General features: G+C 40.5%; 1 protein-coding gene across 4 annotated transcripts in view; it reads right to left on the bottom strand.

Annotated features, from left to right (window-relative positions):
- PRKN (parkin RBR E3 ubiquitin protein ligase) overlaps positions 1–22,345 on the bottom strand; it is a 582,309-nt gene that overhangs the window by 242,066 nt on the left and 317,898 nt on the right. For 2 of the 4 annotated variants that reach the window (XM_083434187.1, XM_083434185.1), the window contains exon 7: positions 18,514–18,573. The exons of the other annotated variants lie outside the window; for them this stretch is intronic. In XM_083434187.1, coding sequence (XP_083290313.1) covers positions 18,514–18,573 — 60 coding nt within the window. The remainder of the gene's footprint in view (positions 1–18,513; positions 18,574–22,345) is intronic. 4 annotated transcript variants of the gene reach the window in all.

Genomic DNA, 22,345 nt, shown 5'->3' with positions numbered 1-22,345 from the left:
AAGTGACGCTTGCATAAAACCCCACAAACATTCTAGATACTGCCAGCACAATCCCATCTCCCCCTTTTCTCACCCCTCCTTCTTCTTTCCCCATTTTACTCTGTATTATGTCTCACATCAAATGGGAAAAAACGCTTTACGATTTTTTTTGGGGGGGGGAGGAAGACAATGCACATTTTTTTGTGAACCAAGAAGGTCTTTAATTAAAACAAAAAACAAAACAACATTATGATCTTGGAAGCTCATATCCAGGGTCAAGCCCAGCAGATACCTAAATGTGCATAGGACCTGAAGTCTATCAAAGCCTTATAATGAGATAAACTGCAGGAAGTCTCTTAGCAGATTTAGAGGATGTGAGACTACCTTGCCTTGGAATCATCAGATAAACAGCAGAAAATTGTTTTAATTCTTATGATTATTAGCAGCCTGATGTCGTAGCTTAATCTGATTTGTATTGTATTATTCAGTTTTTATTACTTAAAGATAATATTGCAATTTTCAGAAGCCAACTCATGGTTTGGTGTGTTTGAGAAGGCCAAACGCTGCTAGACAATTAGGAAGACTGTAATTTCATAGGTGAAAGATTCAGTATTAAAAGACAGTTCTGGCAGACAGTGCTGCCTGAGTCAAAGGACAATATAGTACCCTCTCCCCACTTCACATGACTGGGTGTTACTTTGATACTGACAATGGGATAACATCTTCCACAGCACCTGAGGGAAGCAGGCTAGTTTAGGGGGTTCTGCTTCCCAACATCTATTGCCCAAGATGATTACTTCACTTTGCCTAATGGTAGGTTCAGCCCTGCTGGCAGTCAGAATAAAAGGAGTAGGAATCAAATTAGTTGTGATTTTCTGGCTTCAGCAGGACACAGTGACAATTAACTTTAGCTGGGTTAACCTCAATATTTCTAACTGCATGGGTAGACTATCACCCACTAACTTCTTAATAGGCACAAATTAATCTGGGTGCAGAAGAGAAGTATGGAGAAATTAAAACAGCCACTAACACTGCAATTTGAACTTATCTTGGATAAAGCATGTGCCAGCCACCTTTGTCTTTAAAACAAACAAACAGGGAGAAAGAAAAATGCAGGATGTTTGAAAGTGAAGTATAAAAGCTCAATATTGCACCTTGCTGTGGCAGACTGCACTACAGGGAGAAATTTGTTTCTGACTTATCATTTTTATCCCAAGGAGTATAACTACCAATGCGGTTATTATTCATACAAAGTGTCATAATAGTAGCTCTCAGGGACAGATTCTGGACTGCACTAACATTCACCTATGGCCGTAATATTTAGTGAATGATTATTGTTTGGGCAACTGAAAAAACTGAAAAAAGAATGGCTATTCACCTTTTTGTGAAGAGCCACAAATTACCTAAGGCCAATGCTGCTAGATCTGGCTAAAAGCAGTGAGCCTCTTGCAAGTGGGGATTAGTGCCAGTCTATTATATCGTCTCTGTGTGAAACAGATGTGAGTAATCTTCCCCTAAAAATGGACTGCAAGCTAACAAATATAAAATTAAAACAGCTGAGCCAGCTATATACAGCTGTAAGGCCTGCCTCTGTGGATCCATATGGAGTACAGGCAAGATGGTTGCAGCATTATTTGAGCTCTGCTTGCTTTCCCCCAGAAAATGCTGTGTTTATACACTGCAATTAAAAGCTAAAAACAGAAGTATAATTTTGCATATTTAAACTTGTTTTCCAATTATTTCAGAGTTGTCTTGGGTTTTGCTTCTGCCCCAGCTATTATGCCACTGGCATAAGACTCTGGCACATCAGTCCCAAGCACATTTACTTGGATATAAGCCTTGCTGATTTAACTGAAACTTATTTCTAAGTAAGCATGCTTAAGATACCAAGCTAGGGGCTGTTAAAATTTAATTCTCAGTTTAGGAAAACTGTTCAATCTGTTCCCAGTATTTCATTATTCTGCAGCACGGGCCAGTTCTGTTGCTACACTTTCTTACCACTGTGTGGAATTCATGTTAGGCAGATGCACAAGAGCAAGCTGAATTAAATTCAACCAAATGGAAGTACTTCAGCAGTCCATCAGGAGGATCTAATGATTTTCACCATGCCCTTGTGCCAAGAGGGCATACAAGGGACCGAGATAAGACTACTTATGTGAAATATCTCTATCCTGTTCACACCGCACAACAAAGTAAAACAAATGCAACTGCTAATAAATCTTCATACTCAATAGAATGTCCAATGAACAAGAAAGGGGAAACTGTGGCTCTCCAATTGTTTTAAAACCACAACTTCCATCATCCCTGATCACTGAGGCCATGTTGGCTGGGCTTTGATGTGAGTTGAAGTCTGTCAACATGTGGGGGGCCAGGTTCCCTACCCTTGTAACGAACAACCACAATCAAATAACCAACTCAACTCCCAATATCATCTTGAAGATGTAAGACTTACAACCCTTTTTAAAGACTATCAGAAATGTCCATTGTTGTTTCTCTGGGAAAACTCTGGGGAATTTATGAAGACGGTCCCACTACCTGCTCAGTTTGTGACTTTCTACAAGAAAGGAACAAGGAACTCGGTCTGATGTAAACCTTAACTGACAGGAAGGGTACATAAAGGGGGAGAGTGTCTTCAGGGTTTGTAGATTGACATCACTGCCCTCCTAAGGAAACTGTTTACAAGTCAAATGTGAGCAGCAAGATTAGATCATCATGGAGGCAAATATTGGATGGTGTTACCTAGATTATGGAACCCCCTCTTGACTGGAAGTTTGAACACAAATCCAACTTATTTTCCAAGGAAATACAAAACCTTTCAGTTGCTAGTGTTGAATGTATCCGCTATATGTTAACTATGGATTGATTTAATGCTTGTATTGTTCTCTATATATAGCCCATATAAGTACTGTGAAGTGAAGTGTAGTTAGTTATTTCTTTAACAATGCAATGATGGCTTATTTGAAGCAATATATATTTAATAAAACACATACCTGAACTGCTTTTTTGTTTTTTTAAAAAAGTCTATGAATAGCAGGCATCCTTTTCTGGTTGATTTAACACTCTGATCCCTCTCTGAACTTATATTTGAAAGAAATCCTGGGAGCTTCACTATACAACTAAGAACACCTGCTGCACACATGAGATACTTCAAAAATGTATTGAGGGGCTGAGAATAGGAAAAATAGTAACTAATCCCTTCACCTGCTCTTGTCACTGTACTTGCACTACTGAGCTTGACATACATGTAGAAACATGTAGCTGGCTTTTCGGATATCAAGGGAAAATGTAACTATCACACCTTACAGCCTTTCTTTTGCATTGGCCCATTTTCAATTAAAAAACCCCCATCTTGCTAAACCATAGTTTAGCTGTCTTGAATGAATGATGGAAGAATGAAATGGTGCACTCCCTCTTCACTCTTCTCCTTATTTCCTCCTTCCCTCTGTGTTTACATTCTAGTTTAATTAAAGTGCAGCGAGCTGTTATGCTCAAAAATGAGTAACAGTTTGAAGTCGGTTTGAGATTCTGGTTAGTAAACTAACATTAAAACAGTTCCCTGCTTTGGACCCAACAGTTAACTGTGGTTTAATTAAACTGGGATGTAGCATTAAGGAAGGAAGGCGGTGAGCACAGTGGTGAGGAGGGAGCATACAGCCCTGTTGCTCGTTACTGGTTGCTAAGTGATGGTTTAGTAAGCTAGGAATTGACTGTCCCAGCTGAGCCATTTTTGTATATACAGACTGAGATTAAAGTCTATGGTTTAGAACACAATCAACAGACATAATGAATTAGAACATTATCAGGCATTGCTATCCACACTTGGTTGTATCCTGTTGTGTCCTGTCACATATGGAAGACTCATTGATCCATTGCAAGTGGCAGAAGTAATTATCACTGATTTTTCCCTGTCCCCTAGACAGCTCCTTGTGCCCCCTCATCTGCTCCAGAAGACTGTGAGACACCCTCTAACACTGTTAGATGTGACATGGGAGGCAGCAAGAGAAAGTGAGGATAGCAAAAATAATCTTCCTTTTTCCTCCTCATACTGGATCAAAAAGCCTTCTGACATCTAAGAGGCAGAACTGGATTTAACCCATTAAGCTTCAAGAATGAGATGAGCTAATGTCAAATATATAAATCAGTCTCCAAGAAGCACTGAACTTTCGAACTCTACTGTTCCTCTTGGGGTTAATTTGCATTGTTTGCAAGAATCTGTCACCACCACCTAGGCACAAATCTAGGTGAACTCTGGCTACCAACCTACCATTTGGAAAATTACCACAAAGTGAATGTAGTTTCATGGTCAGTTTAACATCTGCATCACTCTTCCAAGTGAGGAGGGAAATTTTTGCCTTCCTCTCCTGCTCCAGATTTCTGATTAGGTGAAAAAATGTGTGCAAAAATCTTTATAAGCTTGGTAGGGCAATGTAAAAGACCAGCCTACTACATGACTACATAAACAATGATGACATGCCTTTAAGTAAATTATGGGGGGGGGGGGACGACGACGACGACATTTTTCAGGAAAAAATGCTTGAAATACATCACCCCCAATTCCACATGTTACTTTCTCAAGTGGACATATAACATTGATTAAGACGAGCCAAGTGTAAGTATCCCATTCTCCTAGATCAATCTTCCTCAACCTGATGCCCTCCAGTTGTTTTGTGCTACAACTCCTATCATCATTAAATCCTGCTTTGCCAGTATATATCCCATAGCAGGGATTTTTATACTGAGATGAGACAAACTGGCAGATGGCTTTGTATATGGACTGTACTTACACTGGAATAAAAGAGAATACTTCTTCAAAGTATACTAAAGCTTTTTAGAATAATATACATAAGGCTGATTTGGCTCCTTGTAATGTCTTGTAATCTATTGTAATCCTGCCTTTTTGATTAGGATTAAGCTTTTGCTAGCATCTTTATTTTTAAAGGAACACAGAGTAAGTGAAATAGTATCTTCTTTGAACCAACTAATGTCAAAAAAGAATATTTTAAATTACAAAAAAAAGAAAAATTCTTCAAAGATGATCGTTTATTTGCCTAAATTTATGTTGGGCCAGTGAAACTAAATTCCTGTTCAAAACATTTTCTTGTACTTTGAAATAGCAGTCAGCTTTTGCTATTCATATTGCAGTAGGAATGCAGGTAGCTATGTAACCCTTTTGATTTTCAACATGTACAGAATCCTTTTATTTCTAGATGACTCATATCTTTAAGACTCATCCATCATTTTATGAAGCAAACTTGATACATTTTACAGCAGAGACACACTGTGCTCTTTGATGGAGAATACACTTCTTGTTGTTTTTCATTGCTTTAATATAAATGTCACTTGAGCTGAAAGTCTGTCTGCTGGCAGGTTTTTGAAAGCTTAAGTATCACACTATTATTAACATAAGGGCTGAAATGGCAAAGACTACACAATGAATTGCTTGTGTGCTTAGTACTTTTTCAAGCAGACTGGCATCTTTGCTCTTCTTTCGGACACTGGTATACCTTTCCTACAACAATGCAAGTTAGGAATAGTTTTATGATGGGAATCTTTAAAATGATTAGGAGCAGCACCTGCTGATGTGGCTCCCCATGAGGAAATGTTACAACATTTGGGGTTCTTTTAGTTTAGGGAGGGGGAAAGGCTCACAATGGGGATAGACAAAATAGAGGCTTAAAAATTATGCATGGTGCAGAGAAAATGGATAAAGATTTTTGTGTTCTCTCTCTTACATAATACTTAAGTTGCCTCTGGACAGCCTGTTTATTGAGCATTCATCCGTTTGTGGGGAGAGTATATGATGTCACATCAAACACTTTCCACGTCATTTCCCCATTGCTTTCGTAATGGCAAAGAGCTTGATATTTCAGGGAAGTGAACTTGTTGTGCAAAAGCTCCAAATCAGCTTTAATTGCACAGTTGGAATTTGCTGGTATGTGGTTGAATCCAACTTCCCCTACAAACAGTGACAGTCTGGAAGTGCCCCCAGAGTCATCCAATGGAGTTGAATGGGGGGAGATTCAGGACAGACAGAAGGAAGCACTTCTTCCCACAGCCTTTTCTATTGATACAAACTCTTAACAGCTTGCTGTGTGGAACAGTGGGACCCTGGTTTTCAAACCAGTCTAGAAGCCACACCCTGAGACTACCGCCAAAGAGAGAGACTGACCCTGTGACCACATCTCCTGCAGGAACACTGATGAAATGGAACGGAGAGCTCCTTTTAAATAAAAAAGAACAAGTTGGAAGAAGCAGCCAACCAATCATTGCTTTCAATCTGTTATTGCCTACACTTCACTGTTAGTTTAAACCCCATCATATCCCAAAGAAGAGCAACTTCAAAAATCCAAATGCCTAAACCCATAAGAAAAGCCTGTTGGATCAAATCAAAGACCAACGTAGTCCAGCATCCTGTTCTCACAGTGGTCAACCAGATGCCTGCGGGAAACTGAAAAGCAGAACCTGAGCACAATAGCTCTCTATCCACTTGTGATGCCCAGCAGCTGGTATCTGGGGATATCCTGCTTCTGACAGTACAGGTAGAACATAACTACAGTGGTACCTCAGGTTAAGTACTTAATTCGTTCCAGAGGTCTGTACTTAACCTGAAACTGTTCTTAACCTGAAGCACCACTTTAGCCAATGGGGCCTCCTGCTGCTGCCGCGCCGCTGGAGCACAATTTTTGTTCTCATCCTGAAGCAAAGTACTTAACCCGAGGTAATATTTCTGGGTTAGCGGAGTCTGTAACCTGAAGTGTACGTAACCTGAGGTGCCACTGTATTGTGGCTAGAAGCCACTGATAGCCTTATGCATCATCACCCTCTTTCTGTGCTCCTCAAGTGTTGCTACAGCTCTTTCCAAGGCCACACAAACAGGCGTGATTGCTTGGGACACCAAACATTAGAACTGCTTGACCAAATGCAGGGGAATAAAAAGAAGCAGCATTTTCTCATCTTGCTGTCCTCCCCATCCCCCTTTTCCGGATATCATGCCAACTCTTCATAGTGTGCAGTTTCACACTAATAATAAGCAAAACTCCACTGGATTATTTTTAAATGGCTCTGCTCTTTTCAGAAGACATTGGGGGAGTTTCACCGCTCCATAATACTCAGAAAGCGGAGAACTGTTGGGGGGTGGGGAAAGAGAGAAGCAGCAGCTGCTCCAGCACTACATAAATCCAAGCACAGCAAGTAAAAACATAGCATTCACTTTGCTATTTTTCCTTTGTTGACGAAATCACAACTGTGTTCACGGAAACCCTGAGGGACTACTCAGACCATTTCAGCTGTTCAAAAGAATAATACCAACAAAAAAAAAGCACATTTTTCTCCCCACTGAAAAGCAGTTTGCTTATGTTAGAAGAATTCAAAGCAAAGGAAAAAGAAGGATGCATTTCCATCTCCTCCTGACTCCCACCTATCTCCCATCATTCAGTGCACAGCCTCTGAAAAACAGCCACAGGGAAAAATGTAGAAGTCACAAGGACACATCGAGATGCCAAGAAAATCCATGTAAAATCACAGAAGAAGAAAAAATATTGGTTAAGTAAAGGAATAGGGGAGGCAGGAATATTAATCTTACTTGACCCTCTCCATTGTATATAACAGATCATCTGGCTGTCTCTGTCATATATTGTGCAATCCGGGCGATCCCATGAATGTAAGAGCGTTACTGTAGATTTCTGCATTTTTTTAGGTTTCTCCTTACACTTCAGTACCAAGGGCAGTGCGATGGACTCATTACACTTGGAGCAGCTCCTGGTATTGAAATGAAGAATCACGTGGACCTGCATGGCAGGTCTCTGAATGAGAGCCAGCTGAAGTTCCATGCTAGTACATCCCTGAAGTGAGACTGTATATTTGTCAAAAGGCAGAGAATGGTTTTGTTATGCATACAAAGGCCTGAAACAATTGGTTGCATGGTTAATCTCCTCATAACGCAAAAGTTGAACAACATATCCCCATCTGATTGCTTGGGGCAGTGGAGGAGTTCAACAGATTATCTATGTGGAACTGTATCACAGGAGGAGGTGGTTCACACCCATTAAAATGTGGGCACAGAATGAGTTAAACAAATCATTATATGATTTCAGGTTCCTACTGCTTTTCACATACAGTATTACCTCTTATATACCTCCTACCCCTTGGGATTCTGCCGTCTGAGATGGCTGCCTCATGGACAGGTCAGCCCTAGTTATGCATATGCCTTGCACCAGATGTGCCTTTGACCCTTGCCTTGCTTATGTACTGTACTGATCTGAGCATTAAAGTTTTTGGCAGATAACATAATCAGAGTCTGAGCCCTTCATCCAGCCAGGACAGCACAGATGAGAAGCATAAATAATGGCATTCAAATTGCTAGTCACACAGTGTTACAAGGAACCGAACAGCTGTTTTACAGGAAAGCAAAAAAAGAAAGATTCCATAAACAGCCACTTTGGAAAGCAGGCATTACACCTAACATGCCAAAATGTGGATAAGAATGGTGAATCCGGACAGAACTAATCATGAGGAGAATTTAGAGATAATTTGCAATGAAGTCAGGAGAACATCAATGTCAAAAAGAAGCAATTGCCTAGGATAGGTTTTGAATACTATAGTACCAAAGGCTTGTTTTAAAAATCAGTGTTTTCATCTGAGTTTGTATAAGCCCACTTACATACCTGAAATCAGTGATTCTCTAACTTGGGTCCCCAGACCACTGGTCCTGCTGCCTAGGGATGACAGGAGTTGTAGTCCCAGAACAGTTGGGGACCCACATTGGAGAAACACTGCCCTAAATCGTGGCGTGGAACCGTTTTCAGTTAGAGTACCATTGCCTAGAAAACATTAAGCTGGTGGCACAGGAAGGAGTGGCCAAGCTAACACGTGTCCAGGGCCCAAGTAGGCAGTATATTTTGATTTAATTCATTCTTTCCTCCAGAACTGTGTATGTTACAGCTGCCCTTAACTGCTGCCCCAGAAAGCAGATCAACAGCTGCTAACAGCAGCTACAGCATTCCACAGTTCATGTCTGCTCATTCTTTGCTGAAGCTCTCACATTTAGCATGCATTCCTGTCTGTAGCTTCTTGGAAACCTGCAGATTGAACCTGTTTTTCAATTTAGTAGCAACATTCACTGAACAGCAATATGTTACCAAGCCAGCTGGTCTTTTTTAACCTTTTCCCCCCTTTTAATCTTTGAATGTTCTGTGTCAACCTCATCTGCTCCCAGCTGAGATAACCTTGGATCCTGCACTATATTGGTTGTATCTTTTTACATTTCTCCTACCTTCTTGTTGAAAAATAAAATAAAATAGAACAACTGATTATAATTGACACTGAAAAATAAAACTTGGAGCAGAAATATTTTCAAGCTGTTGTCACCCATAATTCCTCTTTCTCCACCACATGCTGACACTGTAATTCAACCAAATGCAAGGTTTGATTCTGGTTATTCTATTTTCATGTAGTTGTATATCATGTGGAAGCAGATTTATAAGAGAAGGGAATACAGGATCACAAGTAGCTGAAATGGACCCAATGGAAAAGGGCAATGTTAGGTTAGGTTAAATAAAACAGATAGCTGTATTGCCTTCCTTTTATTGGTATTTTTAATCAGAATTTTTATAGTCTTTTGAAAATAATAATAATAATAACAACAACAATAATAATTTATTATTTGTACCCCGCCCATCTGGCTGGGTTTCCCCAGCCATTCTGGGCGGTTACCAACAAAGACGAAAAATACACTAAAATGTCACACATTAAAAACTTCCCTGAACAGGGCTGCCTTCAGATGTCTTCTGAATGTCAGGTAGTTGTTTATCTCTTTGACATCTGATGGGAGGGCATTCCACAGGGTGGGCGCCACTACCAAGAAAGCCCTCTGCCTGGTTCCCTGTAGCTTTGCTTCTCGCAACGAGGGAACCGTCAGAAGGCCCTCGGCGCTTGACCTCAGCGTCTGGGCTGAACGATGGGGGTGAAGACGCTCCTTCAGGTATACAGGACCAGGGCCGTTTAGGGCTTTACAGGTCAACACCAACACTTTGAATTGTGCTCAGAAACATACTGGGAGCCAATGTAGGTCTTTCAAGACCGGTGTTATGTGGTCTTGGCGGCTGCCCCCAGTCACCAGTCTAGCTGCCGCATTCTGGATTAGTTGTAGTTTCTGGGTCACCTTCAAAGGTAGCCCCACGTAGAGCTCTCCTAGATGTCTTCTTGGTTGAGTAAGCAGCATATAAAATTTGTTAAATGAAATAAAATAAAATAGAAATAAAATAAAATATGGGCCAGAATATTCGCATAGGCTATCTTCCTCACTCACGGCCACTTTTTGACTGCACCAGGAGAGATCTTTGTTCTCTCACATCAGACTTCTATTCTTGCTTTTGTGACTGGCTTATTTACACATCACTACGATGTGTATCCAGCCTTTCTATTGTAGATATTTAAGTTGGCCAAACTAGACCGATCAAAATATAATTTCATTATTAATATTAATCTAGACAAATGTTCCTAACAACAGATTTCAAGTCTTCTCACACTTTGCCATGATAATCCTCCCGAAGCCATTACAGTGGTACTTCTGGTTGCAAACGGGATCTTTTCTGGAGGCCCATTCACAACATGAAAAGAGCGCAACCCACAGCGGCGTGTCTGCGCATGCACAGGTTGTGATTTGCCGCTTCTGCAAATGATGTCAGTTTGCACTTCTGCGCATGTGCAAGCGGCGAGACCTGGAAGTAACCCTTTCCAGTACCTCCGGGTCACTGTGGGACATAACCTGAAAGAACGTAACATGAAGTGGATGTAACATGAGGTATGACTGTAAACAGTAGAAGGAAATTACATACCACTCAGCACTTACTCAAACTTCCTTCTGCCTGGAGAACTGTAGTCTTATAAAGCAATATGCAGTCAACCTCATTCTCTTAGAAAGGCAATGGCTTCCACCTGAGAGGTGTCAGAACTGAGTTCTGGTGAGTTCTGGCTGAAAAAAAGCACTGCGTCTTGGGAACATCCACAGCAGCTCTCAGGATAACACTTGGTACTTGACTTCACACTAGCCTTTAACAAGGCCTCTTACCAAAGGTTCACAAAGTAGTCATGTAGAAGGCTGTGTCCTATTACAGATCTGCAGCCAGTTGCTGTTGTTCCTCTACAGTTCTTTTACACTTGCTCATTCATTTGAAATGGCTGGTGCTGGAGAAATCCCCAGTGGAATATGCCAGTGTTATGTATGATGGTTCCTGAACAAAATCCTCAGCCTCCCCAGCTCCAGTACAGATTTAAAGAAACTTTCTACAATACACAAAACATTTTGACTATTTCCGAGTCTGAAGAGCACAATATTTTTCTTTCTTTTTTTCACATCGCAGATATTCCTTCCCACCCACCCCCCTCAAATGCTCACAGCCTGGAAAAAAGCTATTTCTATTCTAATAATTCTTTCCCATTTCTATTCTTTCAGACTGTCATCTGGCATCTCAGCAGACTTCTGCCACCTGCAAGGGCAGGCAAAGTCAGACATCTCAACTCATTCATGATTGCAAAGCTTCTTACGCCGTCCAGGTGGCACATATTCCTTTTTCACATTTCTCACACATACGAAAAATGGGTGCCAGAAATGGCAAAGCTGCAAATGAAGAGGAGGAGAGGTCCTTAAAATTATTCCCTTTGCCAAAGCAAATATATACAATCATGAAACGCAGCCAATATCCTCAAATAGCAGCAAATGAAAGCGGGAAGCTATTCCTTGCAAAAAGTTCAGCCAGGAAGATTCCTCATCTTGGAGGTATGCCAGGTTTGGGATTAGCTTGTACCTGCAGGGGATGCTCTGTGCCAAGCGTAGTTGCTACTCTACCAGAGCAGAACATTATACTAACAGAACTTTCGCTGTATACTCAAGTCTTTAGCCATCTTCTAAAGCTCTACAGGATGAATCACCTCCACAGCTGTTAGAGGATTAAAACATCCTTGCACTCCAAGCTGCTTCAAAGACATACACATAGACACACACACATACACACTTCTTCAGAAAATGATTTCTAGAGTTCATTAGGCTTAAGAAACCACATGCTTAACTTGCCATTTGCCATTTCTTGTTTTCTGTTTACACTGTTTTAAGATTGCTATAATGATTAAAAATCTCCACTTAATGGATCAATCAGATTTTTCATTTTCCAAACAAAGTTTGTTCTATTTTAAACTAGGTGGATTTTAAGCAAACATTGTTTTTTTTTAAAAAAAAACCACACACAATCATTTCGTAAAAAAAAAATGTAAACCAGATTATTCATTTTAAAAAGCTTCAATTAAAGTCTAGTCTTGGCTATAAAAACAATGGTTTTTTTGGGGGGGGGGCGGGGGAAGACTTCTAAGAACTGTTTTTCTGGAAAAAGTGGTTCCGGAACTCACCATGAATGCCTCCCTTGTTCTCTTATAATGGCAATGGCACCCATCTGAGAGGTGCTGGAACTGAGTTCCATTGAGTTCCAGCTGAAAAAAGCCCTGTGCTCAATCTTCAAAGTTAGTTTACTCCCACCCTGAATTATGTTTATAGTGAAGACCGAATTTTAACTCACGTATATGAGTTTTAAATTTGGGGCACATTTTAAAAGGGCTTTTTTTTTTTTAAAAAAAAGGATGCACTGTAATTGAAACTTTTAAAATAATATATATCATGCTTTAACTGATAAATAACAGTGTTGTGAGTTTGGGGGGTGGGGTTAGATTACACGCCTGAGTCTCTTCTAATTCTGGATTGAGCATGGGTTCAATTGTTGGAATAACCAGGTCAGAGTCTTGGTAATGGCTCAAAGTATGGGACATTAAGCCAGAAGCTTTACTTTTGGGAATTATAGGGGCTGAACTACCCAAAATGTATAGAAATTTATTCATGTATGCAACTACAGCGGCAAGAATGTCACTTGCCCAAAAATGGAAAGAAGTCGTCCCGAAGAAAGAAGAATGGATACAAAAACTTATGGAATAAGTTTTGCAGAAACGGCAAAACTTACTGGAAAAATTTAAAAATCAGGATAACAAACTTTTTATAAAAGAATGGAAATGGTTTACTGAATATTTACAAACAAACTGTAAACAGAGAAGAACATCGGCAGGATCACTGTAATAACCTGCAGTTTTATAAGAGTATATATTTAAAGTAGATGAATAAATGAATAAGTTAAGTTAATTTGGAATATGCAGGAAATATATATATAAAGTAAATTTAAGGAACTGCAGAATGAAGGGGAAGGTAGTCGAGTTTCGAAATGTTAAAATGATTGTAAATCTATTGAAATGTATATAACTGAAAATTATAAATAAAAATGTAAAAAAAAATATGGGACATTAGGGTAACAAAGGATGTTGCTCTTTGAGCCAAAGAAAAGGTAGGTGGACCCCCTCCCTCACATGGGTGGTAGTTAGAAGGACAAAAGGGGGAGTTGAGGGGTGTGGGCTGGGCTAGAGGCAGAAGGCTAGAGGCAGAAGACAGGCAGATGCCTGAGAGGGAGAGACATGTTTGATTTCTGCTTGAATCCAAGACTATGGCTATGGGAGAAGCAAAATCTTCCAGGGTCAACATGGACCTTGGTAATACAGTGCCTTGCAAGAGGCCCAAATCTGACACCCTCCACAGTCCTCACACCATGGGCCCAGCTTTGGGAAGGAGGTTTGAGGCTCTGGCAGGGTCCTAGAGCCCTCTACCTCCTTCCCAAAGCTAGGCAAGTGCTAACTAGGCTTTAGGAAGGAGAATGGAGGATTCTAGAAGCCTGTCAGAGCCCCCTTGCCTGGTTCTAAAACTGTTGAACAGACCCAGACCCTGCAACCATTATCTGAGGCCCTTCTCCATGTGCCTCCTCCACGAGAGGTTTGGAGGGTGGCAGTACCAAAACGGGCCTTTTCTACAGTTGCTCCCCATTTGTGAACGCTCTCCCCAGGGAGGTTCACATGACACCTTTGTTACATATCTTTAGGCAACAGGCAAAAACATGCTTCTTTTTCTAGGCCTTTGGCTAATGAAACTATCTATGGCCTTTTAAACTAGGGTGTATTGTTTTTGTTTGTTACTATGGTATCCATTTTTGTGTTTTTATATTGTAAATTACCCTGTGATCCTTGGATGAAGGGGAATAGAGCATACCCTCCAACATTTCTCCAATGAAAATTGGGACATCCCATTACATAATGATAATTTTACTGTTTATACCCCACACATCTTATTGAGTTGCCCCAGCGCTCTGGGCAGCTTCCAGCATATATAAAAACATAATAAAACATTAATCATTAAAAAAACCTTCCCTATACAGGATTGCCTTCAGATGGCTTGGGGGCTGGATAACCCCATACCCTCCAATGAAAATAGGGACATCCTAAGGATAAGTGGGACATTCTGGGATCAAATCAGAAACTGGGATGGCTTCTCTAAATCAGGGATGTCCCTGGAAAATAGGAACACTTATAGGGTCAGATATGGAAATCGCCATCATCTTAAGGTTTCAGACAGACTCTGAAGTTTTCAAGCCAGCTAGGTTACCTCAGTCTGTGGTTTACCTTTTCCCTGGCCAGGAACTGGCTCCACCCAAGAAACTCAACATTACTAGTCTCTGTAGCACTTTGTGTAATGTGCATCACAGTGACTAGGAAAGAGCAGCAAACCAGCTGAAAAATTGACTGATAAAAAGGAAATACACACACAAACACAGATAATTTGTATTCAAAGCCCACCAAATAACATTGCTGTACATTACATAACATCACTGCATATGACTTTATGCTTTGGGCTCATAAAAAAGCCTACAAATTTTGCTAGAGTGTGTGGGAACAACCATGATAATGGGGTAAGCAGCCAAGCCTAACAAGGCACATTAACTGATGAATCAGAGCATGCATTGCATCCACATGAGGTTTGTTTTCAGAATATTATTTTCTTTCCCATTAGGATGACAAGTGCCTTTGCCTCCATTTCCAGATGACATCTCTTTCGGTGAAAATAAATAAAACTGTTTCCCCATTTTTATAAGATATCATTGCTAACTAATTTCTAAATTACTGTGCATTTTTTTTTTTAAAAAGCACACCACCGCTATTAGTGTACTTGTACAACATTATTCCCGAATCTTACATTTGCTCTCCAAATATATAAGCCAATTAACACATTTAGAGGTGGGTTGCCAAATTGCCTTGAGATGCCTTTAGATTCCACAGCCTAAGAGGAATATGGCTCACACTAACATCAGTGGCAAATGCAAATTTACAGGCTCCTATCTAAGTTACATCCAAAAGGCCAGAACAAACAAAAGCAAAAAACACCATAATTTTGTTTCCCTCATGAGTGAAACTGTGGGCAATCTTTGTACCATACCTTTGGTAGCATTTATCTTTCTCTCTCTCTCTCTTCCCCACCCCTTTCCTTTTCTCTCCTGGCCTCCTCCTCCCACAACTCCAGCTGGGACAACTCCACCCCTTCACTCTGGCCAAGGAGCACCCAGCACCCAGGAACAACGCAGTTGCTCCATAAGCTGGACCTAGCCCTTGGACCACTCCTTGGGGGAAGGGCCTTAACTCTGCTTTGCATGCACAAGGTCCCAGGTTCAATCCCCAGCATCACCAAGTATAGTTGGGAGAGAATCTGCCATAAACTTTTGAGAGATGCTGCTAGTCAGCTTAGGCAAGGCTGAATTATTTGTACCAAGGGTCTGACTCAGTATAAGGCAGCTCTCAATGGCCTATGTACATCCCTGGAGTGATATTTACAAACCAGTGACACAACACGACAACAATCATCAATACCATGCAGGACAGAAACAATCCAGGACAACTTAACACTTGGGAACCTTAACTGAGGTCTGCATGGCAGTTTCCATCCTCTCATTTTTTTTCTGCCCCCGCCCCCCAAAGGAAACAAAAATGGAACACAACCAGTCACATTTATCTACTTTACAGTTGATATAAAACCTGCTACTGTTATATCTGTTTTGAGGCCTGAACTTAAGCTTCGTACTCCAATCCAACCAAAGGGCAAGAGTTATACTCCAGCCACAAATGTTATGTCATGTCATGAGATAAAAGCAAGCAGTAATATTTGTTCCCTTGTGAGTTACTTCTGGATTCTTCAATGCTTGGTTAATTTTAGTGACAGGCGTGTGTGTGTGTTGGTATGTAATGGACTGGGTACAATCCTGAAGGTGATTCTGAATGTCTGAGTCTACGTGGTTTCTCTTTCAACTTTTCACACAACCTCACAAAACATGTGTACATTATATACACACAACAATATATACACTGTTTTTGTTTTGTGTGCATGTGTGTGGATTTTAAGATGATCTGGAGAAAACGCGTTTTATTCCTGCTAGGTGGATTACACAGGAAGCTGTTTTAAACTGAGTTAAGCCAATTGTCTTAGAATTATAGAATCAGAGGATGATACAGTGGGAAGGGACCCTGAGGGTCATTTAGTCCAACTCCCCGCAATGCAGGAATCTGTTTGCCCAACATGGGACTCAAACCCACGACCCTGAGATGAAGAGTCTCATGTTCTACTGACTGAGCCAGAGCTGGGCTGTCCATCCAGTTCTGTATTTGTCTACACTGATTGGCTGCGGTTCTCCAGGATTGTAGACTGGGGTCCCTCCCTGCCCTACATGGAGATGAGAGGGACTGAACCTGGCACCTTCTGCCTGCAAAGCAGATGCTCTGCCACTGCACCATGGCTCTTCCCCACTGATTGTTTCATTTTATTATGTATGAAAAGATCCTAGCAGATATGAATGATCCCTGTTTGAAGAGTGATGAAAAAATTGAGGAATTGGAACAGACAGGCAAGATACTAGATAGCTCCTTGGGAGATCGTTCACTTTGAAATGAAACTGATGTAGAGTCTAGGCAGTTACATCTGATTTTGAAGGGAAGTCTTTTGAGATGCTGCTGCAGATGTGACTGGAAGGAGCCCAAGGACTCATCTCTGTGGTATGCATGAATGGCAGCATGTCTCGAACCGTGGTAAATGTATAATTCTTAAATTAAGAAGTAGTGGAACACCTTCTTTTCAGCCTCCACTGATAGGACAAATTAACCGTACTGATCTGGTATCAGGGTTAAAGGTATCCCAAGAAAGACATACAAAAACAAAGGTCAGGTATGGTGGGTCAGGTATGACAGCCTTTGCTAGTAAACAAAAACATACCTTTCCTGAGATCCCCCCCATTAACACAATATGGTGGTACATAAGCCTTTGGGCTCGGCACCATATAAAGTGCAAAAACCACATTTTACAACCTTCCCCTTTTCTTGGGTGTCATCAGGCCAAATCCTACCAGTTATGAGGCCTCCTCCCTCAATAATCCCAGATGTATCTAAACTCAACCCAGAATATTTTTGGCCTATCCTTTCAATGGATACAATGCTGAGCCTCACTTAGGCATGTGCCACTGAACAAAATGTAGGTCAAAATAGCTGTACAAACCACAACAGTGGTGCATAGATACAATCTAATGCAAATTGGTTCAGAGCAGTTTTCCCTGTGTATTTAAATATATGCTATGCACAGTCAAAATGTCCCTACGGCATTCGGTGTCAACCAACTCCTTTCCAACTGCAGCCGTTAAAAATCCAAATGTTTTCTCTCCTACATTTATTTAAAAAGACCACCACAGTTTGTCTTGGGGCCTGAAAGGTGCTTCACAGTTTGACGACACCCTGATTTTGTCTTCTCAATAGACAGCCACAACAGGTGGCTTATGAAGTTCTTTGGTGAGCATAGCTAGTGCATGCTTGACAAAGGACCTGGATGTTTAGACTGTCCTTTAAAAATAGCTGAGCCTTTCAAAATGGCATTGTTGATATTTTAAATTAACATTAATCAGTCTTAATTATTAGATGTTGTTAATTTGTGGTTTTAATTTTGTATGTTGTATAGGAAAATGGGATAGAGATATTACGATTTAAAAAAAATATCAAAATGATTATATTCTTCCTTTCAGCGCTGAATTGATATAATTTTGTGGTTGGAGATTAAACCATAGTTTCCAGTTTGGATGCAACAGAAAACTGTGGTTAAAAACCCTGGAAGTCTTTCATTAGAGCACAATGAGAGAAGGGGTGGGGGAAGCACAATTCTCATTCTCAGTCAAACCATGGTTTATTAGACCAAGATCATTACATACAACTTTGCCATTGATTTTTTTGTAATTTAGCAATACAATAAACACCATTCTGATGTCTCTATTTAATGCCAGAACAACTGGCTTACATGGCTGAGACTCTTATGAACCAATTAAAAATTCTGCCACCCAGTTTAGCATTATCAATGGTTTCTGTAACAAAGGACAACGTCAGTGTTAATTTTGGTACTGTGTCATGACACACAGGAATAAAATTAAAGTGAAAATGACCTATCAAATTTACTTGGCAGGTGCTAATTCACTTTGATCTATCCCTGGCCATAATAATTTCACGAAGGCAGAGAAACCATACATATTTATAAATGTGGGAGCAGGCGGCTGTTGTTCTGTTTGTAATTTACAGCAACAAAGAATTCATTTAGATTACCATACTTGAAGTCCCAAGGTGACTCTGTCGTGGTTACAGGCCCCCTGCTGTGCAGGATACCTAACATAATAAAGAACAAAGCAAAAACAAGGCTACATTGAGGCAGGGGCTCCTGGGTAATCAATTCAGGTATTTACAGCTGAAACAATAGTACTGTGCAAATCAGCATCATTACTACAATTTGCTGATGGGAACTCCAGGGAATTGAGCAAGTGTCTGCCTGCAAAGCAGCTGATTAATCCAAGTTACTTATGTTTGGTTAATGCATTATTGTTTCCATCATAATTAACAATAAACGAGTACTTAGGGGGGGAAATGGGTAGTCAAAAGCCCATCAAGTGGACTGACAGTGCGGCTCTATCTCCCCACCCTCTACACTGACCATTATATGTGTATAAATTAGAAAACAAACAACATCCTTCACACTTGGGGCTGCTGTTGAGAAGCTCATTCACAGTGCAGTGCAGTCCACTCCACCCTGTGTTGCACTGGACTTGCCTGAGTCATAATCACTGACAGCTTTACACATGTTCAGAGGAAACTCAATAACAGCTTAAGTGAACCAGACATTTCCTAAAGGGGGATCCTTGATGTCTCAAGCCAGCAAGTGCAGATGCCTGTAAGGATGTATGTATCAGCCCGTTTCTACCCTGCAACAGATTTATTTATGTTCATTCATAAGTCCATTCCATCTGGTTCCTGCATTTATCTCCACATTCTTGGTTTTTAAAAATCTATAAATAGGTATTTAGATAACAATTTTACCATAATGTACACATGTCTAAATGACATTTTCTCCTAAAATACATATGTTGGTACTTTGATCTGAGAAGTGTGCTACCTTAGTCCAGTAGGTGCAGATCAGGTCAGTTCACACAGGAATTCACAGAAATCGACTTATTCAAGAAGCCTTACATGCACAAGCACAAGCACACCCATACCCCCACCCACAATTCCATTTCAATTTCTTCTCCCTCAGAAAAGCATCTGTTTTGGCTCCAGAGAATATGTGATACATAGCATGAAAGGTACTATGCTTTTTTTAGTTGATTGATTTTAATCAATATGGGAATATACATGCTTTCAAAGTTATGTCAAACTATTTTCAGCACAAAAAATAAAGGTCCCTGGGCGTAATGCTGGCACTCTTTCAAAATGGCTACGATATCAGCAGTGAAATGTAGGATTAAGCCTTCTCATTTCTCTTCAGCATGAATTCCCCAGGCAAGGAGGAGGTTGGCTAGATGCTAGTTAAGCACCTCTGGTTAAAAGGAAATTTGTGGTAGATGTAAATTACCATTTTGCCACACATCTGTCCTTAATGTGTAGTAATAGTTTTCTTATCATTTGGTAGGATAAATTATGGCAGGACTGCAGACCGAATATTGAGGAATTCTGGACCTGTTTGCCTCATGGTTAGCATCATCCATACTGTTGTTTAATGTGGATAGTAAACTTCCTGTACATCCATTAATTTCCTGTTGTCCATACACTGCTCTCCAAATCACTGCCTTCCTACAAATTCCCCTCCCTCAGTCTGGATTTTCACATACCAGGGATACTCTGAAAAGGAGAGGCGTGAGAAAATCCAAATTAGTAGAGGGGAACGTGTGGGAAGGAAGTGATTTAGAGGAGAACACCATATGGAGAACAGGAAATTAATGGATGTACATGAAGTTTACTATCCACATTAAACAACAGTATGGATGAGCTCATAATCAACATCCGTAGCAATGCAGTAATCAACCATGGTTAGAACTGGTGAGAAGGGAGAATGCATGTTGGACAGGGACTGGGAATATGGAGTGGGAAATCCCAGAGCCCACTTCCAAATCTTCCAACCATGGGTAATACATCCCTGCACAAGCTCCTGCAATGAGTCTCTGAAGCTTATATGCTACTACGTGAAGAAAAACCATACTGGTAAAGAGATCTTACTGGGCCTATTTTCTAGCAAGCTATAAAACAACAGATTGTGTGTGATCTCCCAAAAAGTAGAATCTCGTATGGTTGCCTTTCCAATTCACACAACTGTCTCCAGTGGCATGCACTGAAAAAATATATTTCACAAACAAAATAATAATAAGGAATTAAAAAATCTAGATAAGGTTGAATCAAGATGCATTTCAATCCTCTGATGGCCTCACTGCACTTCTTCCTCCGGTCAAAAACTATCAATTGCATTTCAAATGAAGCTTCCCCCACCCCTTTCGAATGAAGCTAAGACAGCACAGTCTGAAATCTCCTGGTGTGCTGGGATGCAGGAGTGCCTTGAAGCCAAGGTGGAAGCTAGATTATTTGCATGCAGTGTGAAAGTTACAATACACTGATTTGCAAGCTGTTGAAAAAACATGAAGGAATTAATTCTTCTCTGCAGTCTGTCTCTCTTCATTTCCCAACATAAAATTCAACACAAGCTTAGCTTTGAAAACAAAGTGAACAAGAAGAGAGGCTAGGAAGTTCTTTGGTATTCTATTAACAGTGGCACAACGTCAGTGAAATGAGAAATGGTTAAAACATGGCATTGAGAGCTGAAGCCTACCAGGAAAACGTCAGTAAATTTTATCAGGGTTTGAGGCTACATCTGAATCTAACCATCATATGGCAATCATTCAGAAAGAAGAAGCTGCAATACTACCACAACAACTCTGGAGACCTATTGCATTTGAGACAGGGCTCTTGGGAGTGCTGTGTAGAAGCAAGATGAAAGATCTCCTCTGTGAGTAACTGGTGAAAACTGGGGATGTCACTTCTGATCTTCCTTCCTTGTTCAACACTCTCTGGCTGATTATACGTAGATAAAACTGAGACTGTGCACTGACATCATAATAGCAGCAAGGTTCAAAGAAGAAAGAGATGGACAATGACATCCACAGGTCCAAAGCACGTTCATGGGCTTTCTGTATAATTCTCTAGCAGGAGCTTCCCAAATGACTCATTCATATGAGTTCCCAAGTTTTGCAGTATCTTGCAGAATAATGATCCTCTTCCTTACCCTCAAAAATCCACAGTCAATCTAAACATTGTCTAGAACAAATTTAGGTTTCCTAGAGGCTCGCAGGTCCTGCATTTTAGCCCAAAAGTCTGCACCTGACAACAGAACTGAATTTTGGGTTAATTTTCTTGACATCAGCTGGTTGGATGTCAAATCAATCTGACCCCCCCACAACAAATCAGATTGTGGTCAATTTGTTTGTATTTATATTCCAAGACATAAAACTGGTTTTTCTTATAATCAAAGAGCTGAAAATATAACTCTGTATACCAGTTAAACCTGTCCAGTTTAGATGATACTCTTAGAGAGTGCATTAGCACCTCTAAAGCACTTACCGGAAGTGAACACAGTGAGACTTATTGCTGAAGGATTAGGTGGCATATCAAATCTCCTTGGTCATGCTATGAGTTTCCTGAGGCCGATTAGAATTCTGTCACATGAGCTGCTAATTATTGTTCTGATCATGCTGCTACAAAGCCTGCCCACAGATCTTCATCAAGCTCTATCAATTCCAACATAAACTACAGTAACTAACTGACCAGACTGCAGTTTAGTATCTATCTGGTGCTTTACAGCAGGGAAGGGGGGGAGATGTACACAATTACTGACCCTTGCATGAGCCTGTTTTGTACCAACCTTGTTCTCTCTTCCCGAACATCCTTTTTTATTCTACTTGACTGTCTGGGTCATTATGAAAAGATAAAAAAAAGATTAAGATCACTATCCGCTTGGATAGATAGTATTTTCTCTTGGGCTACCTTGAAAACTTTTCAAATGAGTACTGAGGCTATTTAATAAACAGTGTTGGAAGTAATGACACAAAGTAACCTCTTCTGT

The sequence above is a fragment of the Podarcis tiliguerta genome (assembly GCF_965153285.1).
Source record: "Podarcis tiliguerta genome assembly, chromosome: 3".
Classification (NCBI taxonomy): domain Eukaryota; kingdom Metazoa; phylum Chordata; class Lepidosauria; order Squamata; family Lacertidae; genus Podarcis; species Podarcis tiliguerta.
The sequence above is the reverse complement of the archived record's forward strand: the minus strand, read 5'-3'. Positions and strand labels throughout refer to the sequence as shown.